Source organism: Sinocyclocheilus grahami, unplaced genomic scaffold (genome assembly GCF_001515645.1).
Source record: "Sinocyclocheilus grahami isolate Dianchi unplaced genomic scaffold, SAMN03320097.WGS_v1.1 scaffold300.1, whole genome shotgun sequence".
In the NCBI taxonomy this organism is placed as follows: Eukaryota; Metazoa; Chordata; class Actinopteri; order Cypriniformes; family Cyprinidae; genus Sinocyclocheilus; species Sinocyclocheilus grahami.
The window spans coordinates 1110448-1129300 of NW_015505479.1; the positions used below are offsets into that span (position 1 = coordinate 1110448).

Here is an 18853-nt window from a genome sequence, read left to right on the forward strand (position 1 = left end):
GGCCTAATCCTGGCTTAGTCTAAGCCCTGTCTGTGAAACCAAGCACAAATGTCTTAAACAAAGCCAAAAGCAGGGCCACTTCAAGCAATAAAACCATATCAGATACAGATAATAAGTGCTTGACAGCACCTGACATATACCAGACAGGAATGTGATTCAGAAGAAAATGCCGAAGCCTGTAACACATGAGAGACAAAAGAGTGTTACCAGAGTGTTAGCGTTTACTCACTCACCCTCATGTTGTTCCAAACCCATAAGACTTTTGTTCATCTTCGAAACACAAATTAAAATATTTTTAATGAAAACTCTGATTCTGCAAAAAGTCCATAAAGACATTGTAGAAGTAATCCATACGAATCAGGTGGTTTAATCCAAGTCTTCTGAAGAGACACAATTGCTTTATGTGATGAACAGATTTAATTTAGGCTTTTATTTGCATATAAACCTTGATCGGCGCATATAAATAGAGAGCTTCAAATATGGTAAACTGAAGCTCAAAACACGTGACAAGCAATTAGGATTGTTCTGGCATATCAAGAAAGTACAGTTGAGTTTGGGTTCATTTGATGTCAGCATGCAAAGGTTGGGCCTGTTGTATTTATATTTACCAAGCAAACTAGATTTTTCCGGTTTGTCCATGGAGGAATGGTTAGATTACCTTCATAAGCCTCTGACCTTATAGTTCTCTCTTCATTTCAAAGGCCTTCATCTCAGCTGTGGTCTGCACTAACAATAGTCATGCTATTGTTATCCCCCATGACATACAACATATGCCAGCAAGAGTGTGTGTGTGTGTGTGTGTCTTATTTGTATGGGGTTTTTTTCTGTAGGCAGTCTGGCACCATTTATGCTTATCTGTTAGACTTGCGTGAGACATCAAGGCATGCCTGCCACTCAAATGTTTGGAATAATTAAGATTTTTACAATTTTTTGGAAAGAAGTATTTTATGCTCACCAAGGCTGCATGTACATTTGATCAAAACAACAGTAAAAACAGTAATATTTAATCAAATTAAAAATAACTCAATTTGAATATATTTTAAAACGATCCTTCGGAACCATTCAATTATGCTGAAGTGTTAACCATAATGCTGAATTACACCATTCTTAATAAAATAAACATTGTAAATTTTATTCCAATTGGTAAAAGCAGGAAAGTGCAAGGTAGATGTAACTAATAAATTGAGGGAGTGCTTGTAGTTTATAAATACTACGGCTCATCTTAATGCCACTCTCCTAAAACACTTAAGATTAAGCAATAATGCACAAAGTTCCAGTTATGTTGATGCCAGTCAAACCAAGAGAGAATAGGCCTACTTTTCCTGGAAAAGTGTGCGTTTGTGTGTGTGCATGTTCAGACCAGCTGCCTGTCTATGAGACTCTTGTTGTCATGAATATGCCTGTGTATTTTCGTCTTTGTAACAGTGTTTGGAAGAGCACAAGTTTGGCTGACCCTGGGATTGTAGCATGGGTTTAACACAGCTGCTGCACTGCGTCTTCTGCAGGACTTTTTTAGCATATCATTGCTTTTTTCTTAAAATAAATTGCACTATACAAAATATCTGATCAGAATTAGATGTATTGCCAAGTTATGCACACACACACACACAGAGAGAGAGAGAATGTGTCTTCCGGTGCACAGTCAGACTGACAACAAAGCTCTGTAAATAATTTATAGGGATATTTTTAATATGGCATAATTTTGAATGCCTCCTTAAATTTAATAAAGAATTAAACGCGACTGCTGGAAAAATACAATTTGGGAGTATAATACGAATAATGACTTCAATTCTATCGTTTACAGCTAGCTTCTGTGAGAAAAGTGTTGTACAGAGTGCATGCTGTAATATTTCGCACGCGCTTACAGCACAAGCACGCTCTCTTGTGGCCATAGAGAATAATGCAATGCTGAATAGATATCCTGATTATTTTTGTTAGTGAGATATTACAGTAGAGAGAGATGACAGGAAAGCACTAGGAGGAGAAAGGGGAGCGGGATCGGCAAAGGACCTCAAAACGGGAGTCGAACTCGGGTCGCCGTGAACGCAGTTGCACTATGTGTCGACGCACTTAACCACGAGGCGCTGTTGCCACCCACAAATATCCTGATTATGAAATATCATGAATGGCAGTATAACTCCCACGTGCCCACTCAGATCTTTAAGATTGACTTTTGGATGCAGCTTCCAAAAAATGTATTTATATCATTGAAGTTGCATGGTATTGATGGCGTTAAAACTGTGGCAGAAATCACACATGCAGGTCTAAATTCACTCAGTCCAGCTGAATCTCAACTTCTGCTGAATACTTCTCCAGACTCAACTTTTCCCTGAGGGACATAACAGGGATTTAAAAAAAATAGTTGAATAGTCGCATAGTTGAAATCAATCAGTCAACCAATCAACAAACAAACAAATAAATGAATAAAAACACCATTCTTTGGACGTGTATGATACGTGCTTATAATGTACCGTTCAAAATGAAGACTTTTTCATGTACTTTAACTGTTAAAAAAATTAAATGCACTTGAAAATCGTTCAGTGGCTGTATCTAAGTTTCAACCATGCAGTGTTGCAGCTTTGTATAACACAGTGTTAGTCTAAGTTCACTTCTCTGATTTGAAATGATTAAGAAAGTCAAGTTTAAACTCAATGAAGCAGAGCAGGCACAATTGGACAGAAAATGTGCCCAGTTAAATAAAGATGTTATTATAATAACAGACAATTAATTAATATGAATGCGATTTTAATTATAAATTGGCTTGAGGCTTTTTTTTTCAATGAAGGTTTACATACAAATATTTACAAATGTACATTTTGAAAGCATTTCATACTCAATTGCATTTTAATTTTTATTTAAAAACATATTAGTGGCTCATTTAATGTGTTTTTTTGTAAACGACCAGTTTTTCAGGTAGGCTATGTATGATAAACAAATGTTTCAATCAAACAATAAATCAATAAATAAGTGACAATGCAATAAATGTTACGTCTACTCGAATAGATTTGAGACCGTATATGGTCATGTTTAAGAACGCTACGTAGAATTCGCTGGGGGCGTGTCTGGAGAAACCAACGCTGAAGATAAAGGGGTGTGGCATGTTTATAATATGCCATTAACGAACTTGGTCTCATGATAAAAGTATAAGTATTGTGTAGAGCGTTTTAAACGAATTTTCTCACGGCTATTGTATGTCACGGCACCATTTTGTGAATCTTTATATTTCATCCGGGACACCCCTTCAGGCTCACGTTGGTCTGGTCGAGGTTTGCGGAAGCCACGCTTAAATCCGGAAGTTGGGCGGTGGTTGAACACGGCTGGAAACGGTTGATCTCAGTTGTTCGGTGAGACGCTAATTTTCTTTTTTTATTTATTTGATCTGTAGCCATCGTTCGTAATCATTTAGTTATTCACTTTTATAATGTTACATAAAATGTATGCGAACTGGGAGCGTAAACGAGCCGAAATATGCTCGGGGTTCTGATTAAAAATCTCTTAAAATATTGCCCAGAAAATGTTATTTAACGTTACTTGTAGTTTATACGAGTGTTATTTACTTGTAGTTTTACGTTTTGTAATTATGTGCGGTTGTACTTGCTTCCTGTCTCATGGTTTGTTTAACCTAGTCATCGAAAATATGCTAAAATCGTTTTGAGCTTTACTGTAAATAGTGTCCTTGTTAACTCAAATGTGCTATAATTAGATAAAATGGGTCACTAAAGTAGGCTATGATGATACAGAGGCGCTCGCCCTCCTTCCGCAGACTTTATTGCGACACATCAGTTGTTCATTGTCCTCTGAAATAAAAAATTAAGCAGCTCTTGTACCTGTTTTTACTTGGTTAGTCTTAGATCCCAGTTTAAGCAAAGTCTATGGCTTATGTAACGCAGGAGAACTTGCCGCAGCATGCTATTTTAATATGCAGGCATTTCAGCAGATACTGAAACAGTGTTTTCTTAATAGCTGGGGTTGATTAACTGATGTGAGGCGTTTTGGTTTTATTGGGAAAGTTATATTCTTAAGACATGTTTGCTTTTATGTGGTTTCTGCAGGTCTAGACTTAAAGGTGGGGTAAGTGATTTCTGGTAGCCAATGTTGACATTTGAAATCACCAAAACAAACACGCCCCTACCCCAAAAGTGTCCCGCCCCTATTTTGATAGCTCCGCCCCACACATACGTAGGCCTACGCAACCCAGGCAACGGGTTAGTTCTGTGAAGCAAAGCAAAACCAATGTTACAGTGTCTACACCGGACGCGAGTGGCGTGGCAAAATACTATAGAACTCGAGATCTTTTTGAAGTTTTTATTTTGTAATACAACTCATTTTCTGCTCCCTAGACATTTGCATTTAGAGAATATAGTGACGTATTGTGTGTTCCCTTCAATTTATTCCTTACGTTTTCTTTACATGTTCTTAAAAAAAAAAAGTACCTTCGTAAAACCTGCAGATACCTAGTTTTGCAGAACCACTAAGACATTGTCGATGTCTTTTCATTTTGCTCGGTGCACAAAAAGAATGCACAATTAAATCTTTTTCTAGTTAGTTTTTGAGCTGAAAAGTAAGCTATTTATTTTTGGCAAGTGAATCTGTAAGTGTCTGGGCTTGTTTCTGATGTGTCTTTTGTTTTCCCAGCTTGTAGGTAAAATCCAAATACAGCCAAAATGTCGAGCAAATGTCGCACCAAGGGAAAGATCACCAAGAAACGCCCTCAGCGGGCAACCTCCAATGTCTTCGCTATGTTCGATCAGTCGCAGATTCAGGAGTTTAAGGAAGCGTTCAACATGATCGACCAGAACCGCGACGGCTTCATTGATAAGGAGGATCTTCATGACATGCTTGCTTCTCTTGGTAAGATTTTACTGGCAATTCTTGCTTTTCATTGTTTTCAATTTAATTGCACTTTCTCCTGAGTACATAATGCAGACGGGAGAGGAACTGGTCACATCTGGAAGAGTGCAATGCCGCTTTTGCAATAGCCAGCAATACACTGTATGGGTCAAAATTATAGATTTTTCTTTTATGCCAAAAATCATTAGGATATTAAGTAAAGATCATGTTCCATGAAGAGATTTTATAAATTTCCTACCGTAAATGTCAAAACTTAATTTTTGATTAGTAATATGCATTGCTAAGAACTTCATTTGGACAACTTTAAAGATGATTTTCTCAATATTTAGATTGTTTTGCACCCTCAGATTCCAGATTTTCAAATAGTTGTATCTCAGCCAAATATTGTCCGATCCTAACAAACCATACATCAATGGAAAGCTTATTTATTTCCAGAAATTGACCCTTCTGGCTAGTCTCGTGTTCCAGGGTCACGCATGTTTGTGAATCTGATGTGTGGATCTGATCACTCTCTCTCAGGGAAGAACCCAAAAGAAGACTATTTGGAGGCAATGATGACAGAAGCTCCTGGGCCCATAAACTTCACTATGTTTCTCACGATGTTTGGAGAGAAGCTTAACGGCACAGACCCGGAGGAAGTCATTCGTAATGCGTTTGCATGCTTTGACGAGGAAGGAACAGGTGAACAGATTGTCTCTTATTGAATCCGTGCAACACAATTTCTGCCACAGTCGTGCTCCACATCAATGAATGCACTCTCTGCACTCAACATGATATTTAAGCTTAAATATGAGGTTTATATATCTGAACTGCATGGAAAATTCCCATCCATTTGAATTACAGAGTTTTAACAAAAATAAACTTAATGTGATGCATGTTTCTCAGTCGTGCATAAACGAAATGGGTAAAAAAAAAATTATTTAAATATTTTCCAAATGCATTTCTTGGAATCAGCATAATTTATTGTGGCAATTACATTTATTCAGTTAAAAAGTGAACGTGGTTAAGATATGGCTAGCTGTGAAATGAGTAATATTCAATTAGTGTATAAAATGTATGAGATTGAAACTATTTGGATTTATTGATGAAAAATATATAAACCTGGACACTGTGTGTTTAAAGCACATTCAGATTATTAGTATTATTTCAAAATGTCTTACCCGTTTCATTTATGTGAGACTGACAAATATAAAATAATGCATCACATTAAGTTTATTAGTTTGTGAAAACCGTGTAATGCAATTCAAATGCATCAATCTTTTTGAGCGTGAAGAATTATGCAGCTGTGGAGAGAAACTGAGTATAACAAAAATACTGAACTACCGAGGAAAAATACTCTCATTTGGAGACTTTGCTCTTAACAAACCCCGCAGATTGGACTAAGATGAAGCTGTGATTGTTTCTCCTCGCAGGCTTCGTTCATGAGGACTACCTGAGGGAGCTGCTGACCACTATGGGTGATCGATTCACAGACGAAGAGGTCGACGAGCTTTTCAGAGAAGCGCCCATCGATAAAAAGAGCAACTTCAACTACGTGGAGTTCACCCGTATTCTTAAACACGGAGCCAAAGACAAAGACGATTAAACAAACAAAACACCCTGCATCCTCTTTAAAAACCCCCTTTAGGTGAGAGAAATCTGTGCTGAATCCCCATGAGAACCCACCTCTAACTTTAATATACTGAATGAGAAGTAAGTGTTTACTCTGTGCAACTCACTGGAATAAGATCTCATATTTTGAATGGGTTATGATATAGGATCACAGTTAATGCCACTCATGGTTTGAGCTGTTAAAATGCAAGATTGAACCATGCACTTTTTTTTTTTTTTTTTTGTGGTGGTGGTGGTGTTTAAACTTGTTTTTTTTTTTTCTTAGGCTTGCGTGGCAGTGTTTAGTTTTATGCCAACTGGAACAAATTCCACTTGATTTCATCACACCTCACTGTTAGCTGGTGAAAGTATTTTATAAGTGCAGGGCTCTCATGGATCATGTTTCCATATATTTTGACCATGTCTTAGGTTTTTATAATGGTAACTTGAAAGTAGGGTTGCAAAAAGGTGGAACATTTCCAGTAAATTTCGGGAACATTCCAAAAATTTTGGAAAATTTCCAGGATTTTTTTTTTTTTTAATATTCCAGGGATTTTTGGAAATGTTCCACCCCTTTGCAACCCTACTTTAAAGTACATAGATAGTCTTACTCCGTAAGTTGTCTCTAAGACAAGTCTTTTTTTTTTGTTGTTTTTTTGGTGATTCAGATGGTAAAAAATGTGAACGTGTTAATGTTTAGATGCATTTGATCTCATTTGATTTCGTTGCCTAACTTTTTACATTTTATAATATTGAATAAATCTCTCTTAACTTTCATGTGCAGTTTCTTGTATTTTTTTTTTTGTGTGTATATATAAATAATGGTTTTAAGTCATTTATTTCTATATTTTGCTGTAGTGTGTCAGTAGCTAATATCAGTTTGCATTTCCAAACATTCATTTAGCCATTAATTGTAATAATCCAGTGAGATTTCTGTCTGACAGCAGCCAGTGCTCCACACAGAGATCTGGGGCCGTATGTATAAAGCCGCTCAGGGTAAAATTTTAGTCCTAAGTGTGTCAAAATTCTAAGAATGACATAATTTTACTCCTATTCCTAGACTTAATAAGAGTGATTCATAAAGGTTCCTAAGTGTTAAGACTAGGTCCCAGCTCCTAAATTATTTAAGACTGTCTGACAGCAGCCAGTGCTCCACACAGAGATCTGGGGCCGTATGTATAAAGCCGCTCAGAGTAAAATTTTAGTCTTAAGTGTGTCAAAATTCTAAGAATGAAGTAATTTTACTCTTATTCCTAGACTTAAGAATAAGACTTTTGTAACTGACAAAGAAATGTAATAACCTCGTCCACTCAAGTCAATGCTCTAACTGCAGAAATGTAGTAGTTAAATTTTTTTTGCCTATAAAATTGGAAAAATGCAGCAATGCACCTGTGATGATACAGTAAGCAGGGTCTTACATATTGTGGCACTAACCCCACCAAACGCAACAGTGGCCAAAAGTGATGTGTGGGTTTTTAATTTTTTTGATGACCCCACATTTCACTTAAACTAAAATACAAAGGGGAAAAAAACACTGACCAGTGTTGCCAACTGCTTATAATCGAAAGTAGCTAAAACTGGTCACTTCATGTTGCAAGATGACCTCATAAAGGTGAGTTCACTGATTTATATTTATATAGCTCAGTGAACTCGCCTTTATGACGTCGTGGGAGAGTCTCGGAATGTAGATGAGGTTTGTCCAAGAAACTGATTTTGTTGCTAGGCTTTTGAAAAAAAAGTCTCTAAAGGGATGAGGAAGTGTAGTGACAAAAATCACTAAATTGGCAACACTGACACACTGACTACAAAGTTATTAATATTTCATTTCCACTCAAGTCAATGCTCTAACTGCAGAAATGTAGTAGTTAAATTTTTTTTGCCTATAAAATTGGAAAAATGCAGCAATGCACCTTTTTACACTACACTACAGGAAGTGTAGTGACAAAAATCACTAAATTGGCAACACTGGCACACTGACTACAAAGTTATTAATATTTCATTGGCCCTCTTGTTTTTGCATGTATTCATAATTTCTTTGTATGACAGCATGCCAAAAATTATGACTGCACAATTTGGCATGTTTCATTGCATTGCTGTCACAAATAAAACAACTGACTCTAAGCAATTATGCAATATGCTTACAAAATCTTGAACATTCATTTATTTATTTTTTTTAATTAAGGGTGAAATTTCCTAGGCCGGACCTCACTTTTGGCCTCTACTATATGGCATTTAATTAACTTTCCAACTGACCGCCAAACCATATTGCACTTTAATGAGGACTGTGGGCTTTCATGGAGTTGATGGAGCCACTGATTGAACTCGTGTTCACGTCATTGCTCCAACTGTAAACGAGGAGACATACCAATAGAAATCGAAGCATCAGTAATCATTTGTGATCATTTTGCACAATGCAATTTAATTAACTTTCCAACTGACCGCCAAAGCATATTGCAAAACAAGCCACTTTTATGAGGATTGTGGGCTTTCATGGAGTTGATGGAGCCACTGATTGAACTCGTGTTCACGTCATTGCTCCAACTGTAAACGAGGAGACATACCAATAGAAATCGAAGCATCAGTAATCATTTGTGATCATTTTGCACAATGCAAAGCATTAAAAAAAATTAAATATTAAAATATTTCAGTGTCTTAATTAAATGATTTTATTGTAGTTACATTAAATGAGTGGTGTTGTGCTGCTGTGGCTTCACATGAGCTCACTATTGGCTGATTCAGAGGTCGAGGTCAGCCATTTAGTGTTGACATTATTGTAGTCCTTAGTTCACAACACTTAAGTGTCACCTCAGTCAACACTTAAGAATCAGTCTCAGACTTTACTGAAAGCTGCTTTTAGCTTCTTTATAAAAGTCTCCTACTTTTTACTAAGAATTTTTTGACACTTAAGTCAAAGCTTAAGACTATTCTTAAGAGCATTTCTGAGAAGTTTCATACATACGGGCCCTGATCATCATCAGTCTGTCTGAGATGACATGAAGAATCAGAACAAACTGAGACGGACTCAATCCAGAAGAACTGTGTCTCCAAGACGCTTGAAGAAAGCTACCTGCGAAGCTCCAGTGCTGTTAACAGTTTTAGGCACTTGTGTAAAAATGCAGTAAAATGAGGATGCTGTCAAAAATAATGTCATAAATAGATTTTCTTTATCAATTAACTTCTATTAACTTAATTAAATCAACATTTGGTGAGAGCATCCTCTGTGTGTAAAGCAGAATTTTTCCACATTTATTTTTTACAGGTGTTTTACCAGTATTTAGAATTTTACTTTTCATTGCATCTTGTTTTAGAGTTAACAGAAATGTCCGTAAAATTAATGGATAATGTCGTGTGTAAGCTGCCGGTTCTTTTTCTGTTATTTTACCGATTTATTTTTACAGTGTAGGTTTGCTAGACGAATGAAGTCTTGCATTTACTTGTTACAATTCACAATTTTAATCCCTTAACTCATAAACTTTAAATATGACATAAATATTACATATTAAATATTATCATTTTTTTCAAACATTTCTGTGGACGGGAGTTTTCAGCTTTTCACCAGATTCATAAAACATTTATAAACCTTTTATCAACTAAACACAGACTTAAGTCTCCTTGCAGTTTTCTGCCAAAAGAAATAAATAAATAAAAATAAATAAATGATAGTTTAACATTTGAAAGTGAAGGATTCGAGACATATTATGTATTGTAAGTACTGCAGTGTAAAATAAAATAATCATAATGTTCAAATATTATTTATTTCTAAATTAGTTAATGATATAAACTTTATTATTATTATTATTAGTCAAATTGACTGGTTTCCTAAAAACAGTAGTATGAGTATAATGTGGACTTAGACACTTTCACATAAAACAAAAAAAAACATGCAATGTAAATAAATAATAAAAAGCAGCTTTTGCCCTAGTGTGTACCTTGCCCTAGGCACATGGTACAACTCACAAATATAAATTATATACTTTAAATATTGCATTATTTAATTCTGTCCCAATCTTAGAATAATAAGGCAAGAGAGCTAGTATCTAGACAGGTTAAGGCTATTCTGCATTTTTTTTTTTTTGCAGATATACATGGAAACTTCATCAATGTGAGAAGCCTGATATTTAGATTTTTACTCCAGCGCAGAGGAAACAGTAGGTGGCGCTGTGGAGTGCGACCGCCGCGGATACGACAAAACAACACGAAAACGAAGAAGAACGATTCATTTTCTGTTTGTTTACTTCTGATTAAAATGTAAGTAACGTTAGAGTAAAAGAGCTAAGAGCTGAGATACGAGCTTATGTCATTGTGCTCGTTATGTTTATGAAACACACAGATGCTGAGTCACAATACGCTGATGTTGCGCTGAAATAAGGTGAGTTTTTGAACGGAAACGCGTGTACTGTAAACTTTTATTACATGGCCGTGTGAGAGACTGTGCGACTGATTAGCTTGTAGTTGTTTTGCAACTCACACTAATGTGTTTTTTGTCATTTTTCACATAAGACACGGACATGTCAGTTTTCCCTCAGCTTTCCATGAACCCAGAAGTGCGAGAACATCTTCGCAATGTTTATACAAACAACGAGGTGGGCTCTTTCAGTCAAATAACTCTTAATTCACCTCTGAGTTGGTTTTTTTGGACATTTTCATGACATGGGCAAAGTTTACAACATGTGACCCTGGACCACAAAACCAGTCATACAGGTCAATTTTTATTTAAATTGAGATTTCTATTGATTTCCAACTTTCCATTGATGTATGGTTTGTTATGATAGGACGATATTTGGCTGAGATACAACTATTTGAAAATCTGGAATCTGAGGGTGCAAAAAAATCTAAATATTGAGAAAATCATCTTTAAAGTTGTTCAAATGAAGTTCTTAGCAATGCATATTACTAATCAAAAATTAAGTTTTGATATATTTACGGTAGGAAATTTACAAAATATCTTCATGGAACATGATCTTTACTTAATATCCTAATGATTTTTGGCATAAAAGAAAAATGGATAATTTTGACCCATACAATGTATTGTTGGCTATTGCTACAAATATCCCCCAGCGACTTAACACTGCTTTTGTGCTCCAGGGACACACATACCATTTGAAAACCCAGTGCATGTCTCTTCTCGTGTGTTTTTCTGTAGCTGGTGTTTGAAGCTCTGCTGTCCTGTCTGTCTCATCCGCCTCTGTTCACCTGTCTGAGAGCCAGCACACACCTGCACTCACTTCAGGACATTCAGCACCGGCTCCAGCGACATTTAGCACAGGTGTGTGTTTCTGCACATTCACATGTTGTGTTATATATGCAAAAACGGGGCTTATTATCACACAGACAGAAGACGTGTGTGAAGACATGCGTTTATAATAATAAATATAAATAATGTCTTGCAAAAATGGCAGTGCGTATGTTTTTATAGGGGCTGATAAATAATAGCGCAATATGGCTTAGTGAGATTATCAAATTACAAAGTCTGTGATCATTTGATTTTCACATTTTCTGACATTTTTGTGGACGGACATTTTTTGGCATTTCACCAGATTCATGAAACATTTATAAACCCTTTGTCAAATAAACACAAACTTAAAAGTCTCATTGCAGTTTTCTGCCCCCCAAAAAAAAAAAAATATATATATATATACAGTGGGTACGGAAAGTAAGTAGTGCAATTTTAAAATTATTAAATTGGTCAAATATTATTATTATTTTTTTTAAGTTAAATAGACGTATTATAATACTAATATATCTCTGTCTAGAGTTTTAAAATTAGTAAACTTTATTATTATTATTATTATTATTATTAGTCAAATTGACTGGTTTCCTAAAAACAGTAGTATGAATATAATGTGGACTGAGACACTATCACAACTAAAAACTACAGTGTAAATAAATAATTAAAAAAATGATCAAAATAAAAGATCAAATATTTAGTTTTTTATTTATTTGCGTGAATGCCGTTTGACCATTAACTGACATTAGAGAGCCATCAACATGTGACTGTGAAAAGTCACAGAAAAGTAAACAAAAGTACAGAGAGTAGTGACATTAGTAAGTGTCTGGACACTTCAGTACTTTTTGGGGCCACTGTATGGTGCTGGGAATCAATGATGAGCCTTCTGCATAGTGTTGTTTAAAATGTACAGTTAAATATATGAGAATAGTTTTCAGGATTTTTTTTTTCTCAATGTCTCTTTGCAGCAGGAAAGATCTCCATCAGTTTACACTCACCCACAGCTTCCAGATGTTCTGCTGCTTCCAGTCCACGGCCCTCGGTATGCTCACAATATTGTTTTTGTTGTTAAATTATAATTGTTATTGTTTTAAAATATAAGTTCTGTTTATTATCCAGCATGACGATGAGCCGATCGCTGGCAAGATGTCTGTTCTCTCAGAAGCTGGACTCTGCAGTAATACAGTGGCTGTTGGTTTGTGTGCGTGTGTTTGTTCTGCAGGCCCGTGGATCCGCTGGCCTCTGAAGTGATCGTTGGCGCTCAGTGTGGTAATGCTGTTCTTCGAGGAGCTCATGTGTTCACGCCTGGCATCCTCAGCACGCCAAAGTGTGAGCAGCACACACACACACACACACACACACACACACACATATCTTTATTTTTAAGTATATACACTAGTGTGCTGCTTCCAGGGTGTTGAATGAAAAGTTTTATTTTTTAAGACATTAAAATTAGTTAGATCCTGCTGACTAAGCCATAAATTGTATATGAAAAATCCAAAGTTCTGGCATGAAACTCTAGATGGCACAGTCCAATAGGTCTAACTCAATCTGACATAAATGCATCGTTATCACATGGCACAGCTGATTGGTTCTCTCCTGTATCGGTAGCCAATGAGCTCGCTGCTCAACATTCAAATACTTGGCTAGTGTTTGCTGTAGCAGTAGCAGCGCACCTCAGAAACCCTCCACCTCCCCAGCTCCGCCTGTATAGATCTGCTACGGGGCGATCATGTATGCTATGGGGGTTATTCATATGTGTTATATGTGCAGCAGCAGTATTTCTTTAATTTAATCACTGGTTTTGTGGTTCATGGTCACAAATACATTAACATTGTCATGTACATTACCATGCAAATCTCTACGAGAATTGTCATGATAGAAATAGGGTCACGATACCAAAAATCTAGTAGTCGGTACCGATATTAAATTATATAATATTGCAAATTATAAGTATGAATACTTGTGTCTTTTGATAAATAATTAATGATCTAGTGTGGACCGCCAATTTATTCCCTTTCTCTTTGGGGGGGGCCATAGTATTCTTCAGTTTGGGAAAATCTGATTTAGATTCATTAAGATGTTAAATCTGTATTTGTGGGTTTGTCAGACATGAAAGTGGGCGAGGTGGTGTCTGTCTTCTCTGATGTGGAGGGCAAGTGCACACGCGGAGCCAAAGAGTTCAAGGGCAAGAAGGTGTTTCTGGGTAACGGGATTTCTGAGGTGGATCGCTCAGAAATATTCAGCTCAGATGGACCCGGGAAGTGAGTCGAGTTCTCTGTACAAGTCTTTATGTACTCCGTTGAAAGCCAGGATCGCTTTAACCTGTATGTCTGTCTGTCTCTGTCTCTCTCTCAGGGGTGTTGCCATTCGAATGACTGAGCCTCTCTATCAAAGCCCTTCCTTTGATGGTGTTCTTACAGATCAGCTCTTTCTACAGGTACCATGCTTCTGAGTCTCAGATAACTACCATTCGCATTAGTGTATATATATATATATAGTTGTGTTTTCATATGTAGTGTAAGTGGTGAACTTTGTTTGATTTTTGGGTAATTATAAAATGTGCTGGAGTTGTTCGAAATGCTTTTTGCATGTTTCATACTTATTTTACAGAATGAAGTTGATGTGACTCCGAGACTGACATGTTTGGCTTGTCAAAAATGTTACATTCAGTAGATGCAAATTCGCTGACTTTCGTAAATCAGGCTTTTTTGTTTGTTGTTGTTTTTTTAATAGGGAAGGAGTGGTTTAGTTTTTTTCCCCTTATAGCAAAAATCTTGTATTTAAACCCATGAAATTGCAGATCCTGTTGTAAATAATAGTGAAAAATCACTTTTTAAAACTGTTGTTCCATTATTACCCTGTTATTATCTTATAGCTAATATTTGCAGTAATATATTTCATAATGTTCCCTTCTAGGTGTTGTTAGATGAGTAGATAATATGAAGTGTTTTTTAATCAACTTGAATGTAAACTTGGCCAAAAAACCCCCAAAACAAACAATTTCAAAACGTATGCCCTTATAAAGGTAAAATACCCCAAAAATCCGTTCCAGGGGGAAAACATATAAATGATAAAAATGTATATCAAATTTGACACCTGCTTTTTAAACAGTATTGAAGAAGCTTTTATGTATGATTCTGTTGTTTTTTCACTGTTTGATCCAACTTATTAACTTAAATAGCTAAATCTAATAATAATAATAATTATTATTATTAATAATTATTGAATTGTTTATAAAAACAAACTGTAAAAAATAATAAACAATAAAACAAAAAGGCATAAAATGACAGTTTTATAGATAAGTGTAAAGACAAAAATAAGTCTCATATAAAAAGTTTTTAATATAACAAGAAACTAATTCAGTCAAGTGTCTCCAAAATGTTGAGCATTAGTCCAAATCGAGGTGCCTTTGAATGTGTTTGTTTGCATTTGTTCACACAGAACCTGCCGTCTGTGGTCGTGGGTCATGCTTTAGGACCTCGTCCAGGAGAGCGAATCCTCGACATGTGTGCCGCTCCTGGAGGAAAGACCACACACATCGCTTCTCTCATGGGAAACCAGGCAAGTGTGTGTGTGTTAGCAATCCTGTAAGGACATTATATGATAAGAGTACTTGAAATATTGGCAAGAAAAAGTAGTCCTGGATGAAAACAAACAGACTCTCAAATCTTATGCTGTGTCTCCACAGGGTACTGTTGTGGCCTTGGAAAAAATCCGATCCAAAATGGAAAAGATCGTTCAGAACGCAAAGATGCTGCAGTTGCACTGTATTAAAGCATATTGCTGTAACAGTGTGCATGCTGTGAGCTCAGATCCCGCTCAATGCAGTGCAGGTGAGCCTCCATAATCTAAAACCAGCAGTACAGACCTGACTCGCATACTAAATTCAGCGGATTTCATTCTGCATCAAAAGTGAGGAACAATTTGGGATTTATAGGCAACTCATATTGCACTCATGCATATACCAGTAGTTAAAATAATAACAAACATGTTTTTTTTTTTTAAAAGATAAATAGACACAACATAAATTAATATTATATGCACAAATGAGCAACTACTTTGTGATAATTCTGCCACTGAAATTAATTAATTAATTATATATGATTTCCTGAAGGAAAGAAAAGCTATCTGAGGGACTCACACATGTTTTTCTTTTTTTAATAAAATATTTTGTTTTTGTTTCTCTGATATTTCAAATTTCTTTCTTTCTTTCACACATAATTCTTGCAGTATGCAGTTGCATTATGGACTATTTACATATTATGCACACAATCTACTGACAGCCTGTTCAGTGGTTTTATGAGCATACTGTTTTACCTGACATGAATTTTGAGTACATATTTTCTAAACGTTCTTCTCATTATCTCTTTATAGTTTAATCCATCTTTCACAGTGACTCTTAAGACAATAGAATATAATCTCTGGGTGAATTACTTTAATTAATTGCAGATATGATTTGTAAAAAGGTTTCATTTTCAAGTTTAGATCAGATTTTAAGCTGAACATAGTTTTTGTAGACGTACTAATTATAGATTTGTGTGTATTTGTTGACGGTCCCCCGTATCCTGAGGAGAGTTTTGACCGGATATTATTAGACGCTCCCTGCAGTGGTTATGTCTCGTCGCTCCAGCTGGGACACGGCATCATCACAGTATGGTGAGGGGCGTAACATTTCCGTCACACGCTTGAGGTATTCGGCCAATCACAACGCACTGGATAGCTGGCCAATCACAGCACACTTCGCTTTTTCAGACCGATGAGCTTTGTAAAAATCAACACGTTTCAGAAAGGCGGAGCATAGAGGAGAAACAATATTGTACAGTATGTGGAAAATAATGTGTTTTTTTTACTTTAAACTGCATAAACACATTTCATTACACCAAATACACAAAATAATGTTCTTTTTAGCAGCGTCATATGACCCCTTTAAACTTTAACTCGTTTTATTTCTGTTAGTTATGGCAACATTTTAAATTTTTAAAGTTTTTAACATTTTTAAGTTTTCTTTTGTCTAATATATATATTGCAATTGCAATTGTTTTTTATAATTTTAGTTAAAGATAACACCGCTTGGAGTTGTCTATATCATTTTGTCTGACTACCTATTGTGAACGTTTCTTTCAGTCACTGAACAGAAGGAGGTTCTGTGTAGCTGTTTATTGCTGTGTTAGTCTTTTACAGCTTATTAAATGTGTCTGTTTTACACACTTTTGTTTGCAGGCTGTGCGTTTGTTAAAAAGAGGAGGTGTTTTGGTGTACAGCACCTGCACCGTGACGCTTGCGGAGAATGAAGAGCAGGTCGCCTGGGCTCTCAAGACATTCCCCTGTCTAACACTAGAGCCACAGGTGAGGATAAAAACACTGCTAAAACAACAAGCATTTTACAACCCAGAACTGTCAACACAAACTGAGTAGTGAATACTTGTGAGTCTAGCTAAAACAGAACAAATATGAGATACTCAAAAACAATCAAGTGTCATTACTGGATCTTTAGATGAAGTGACAATTTTCCTCAAAGAACATCAAACCTGAAGTGACTTATCCAGACAGGACTATTTTTCGACAATTCATTTTGCATTTATATATATATACATGTGTGTGTCCTCAAAGACTACATTTGACATCTGTCTTTTGACTGCCATAATCTCTATTTATTGTTTCTTCTTTTGAAAAGGAATGGAAAATTAATAGTGATTTTTTTTTTCCTCACGGAAACTACAGACTAGAATAAGATCCAAGAGGATGCAAACTTTTATAGTAACAGGATTGTGTGCGCAAATTCAGTTATTTTTTCTTGTGCAATGTATGCAAGTAAAAATTTATAATAAAAACATTTTCTATGATACCTCATTTTTTAAACGATACATATTCTGCAACTTCATGAGCACTGTGAGGTGCATAGAATTGCTCAACTCAAGAAAACTGAATAATCGCCTTGTAATTTTTAGGTTCGCAGTTTGTGTGGACAATACTCTTTCCTCATTCACTTGCGTTGCGCTAACCTAAAAATTACAAGGCGATTATTCAGTTTTCTTGAGTTGCAGACTGCAGACTGCATCAAAATGCATGGGGAATGCAAACACAGCATAAATCAATACAACAATAATTCATTAAACATTAATAGTAAAACAAGTTCTTATACTTTCTGAATGCAATCTTGATTGCGTTATAGCAGTGAAATTCAAATTGAAGTCTGTCAGTTTTCAATTAAGGGCAGTCATCCAGAATTCAGATTGTTCATTATTCTGAGTTTGGTTGTATGTTAAAATGTTCTCTTTTTCTTTTTTCTTTGGGACAGAAAAGCTTGTTTCTGCAAGCCAGTGTATGTCCGCATAGTATATTTGACCGTTTAATTTCAAAAGAATTTATCTGCTAAACAGTTGAACACATCAAAGATATGTTGTGGGTCCATTGACTTTTATCGTATATGAACAAAAAACAGAAATTTTTTAAAATATCCGGTGAGGTGATGTTTCTGCAGCAGGTTTTCGTGAACTTGAACCACTTATTTGTAGGACACAAATTAAATGACATAGGGGTAAACATATTTATTAATCCTCAGAAAGGAAACAGAAGGGTATGTAAACTTTTGAATAGGATCGTCTTGTGTAAATTATTATGCCTTTTGGAAAATATTTTAACATGCTTCAGAATTTACATATTTACACATTTCCCAAAATGACTATTTAAATAGATCATCTGTTTCAAATGTTTACTGGTTTAATGTAGTGTGTTGCCTTTATGACCATCAAATAATGTTTTTCATTTTTCATAATGGGCATAATTTTGTGCTTCACCACTCGGAGACTCATGAACAACCATCACAAAACATACAAACAGTCACTGATCCTCACGGAAACTACAGACCAGAATAAGATCCAAGAGGATGCAAACTTTTATAGTAACAGGATTGTGTGCGCAAATTCAGTTATTTTTTCTTGTGCAATGTATGCAAGTAAAAATTTATAATAAAAAACATTTTCTATGATACCTCATTTTTTAAACGATACATATTCTGCAACTTCATGAGCACTGTGAGGTGCATAGAATTGCTCAACTCAAGAAAACTGAATAATCGCCTTGTAATTTTTAGGTTCGCAGTTTGTGTGGACAATACTCTTTCCTCATTCACTTGCATTGCGCTAACCTAAAAATTACAAGGCGATTATTCAGTTTTCTTGA

At 35.7% G+C, this 18853-nt stretch overlaps 2 protein-coding genes across 3 annotated transcripts; both read left to right on the top strand.

Annotated features, from left to right (window-relative positions):
- Positions 1–3063: 3063 nt before the first annotated feature.
- LOC107601174 (myosin regulatory light chain 2, smooth muscle minor isoform-like) lies at positions 3064–6973 on the top strand. 2 transcript variants are annotated; one of them, XM_016293242.1, is made up of 4 exons: positions 3064–3093; positions 4627–4851; positions 5371–5532; positions 6264–6973. In XM_016293242.1, the coding sequence occupies exons 2-4, from the start codon at positions 4665–4667 to the stop codon at positions 6434–6436; spliced, it is 522 nt and encodes a 173-aa protein (XP_016148728.1). In that variant the 5' UTR covers positions 3064–3093; positions 4627–4664; the 3' UTR covers positions 6437–6973. The 2 variants fall into 2 exon arrangements, with proteins under 2 accessions (XP_016148728.1, XP_016148727.1); XM_016293241.1 differs by lacking the exon at positions 3064–3093 and adding an exon at positions 3242–3344 and having other exon boundaries at positions 4636–4851.
- Positions 6974–10607: 3634 nt separating this feature from the next.
- nsun6 (NOP2/Sun RNA methyltransferase 6) lies at positions 10608–16284 on the top strand. Its single transcript, XM_016293240.1, has 10 exons — positions 10608–10810; positions 10942–11024; positions 11585–11707; positions 12637–12710; positions 12891–12997; positions 13779–13932; positions 14027–14108; positions 15113–15232; positions 15360–15504; positions 16245–16284. Exons 2-10 carry the CDS (start codon positions 10950–10952, stop codon positions 16250–16252), a joined length of 888 nt encoding a protein of 295 aa, XP_016148726.1. The 5' UTR covers positions 10608–10810; positions 10942–10949; the 3' UTR covers positions 16253–16284.
- Positions 16285–18853: the final 2569 nt, after the last annotated feature.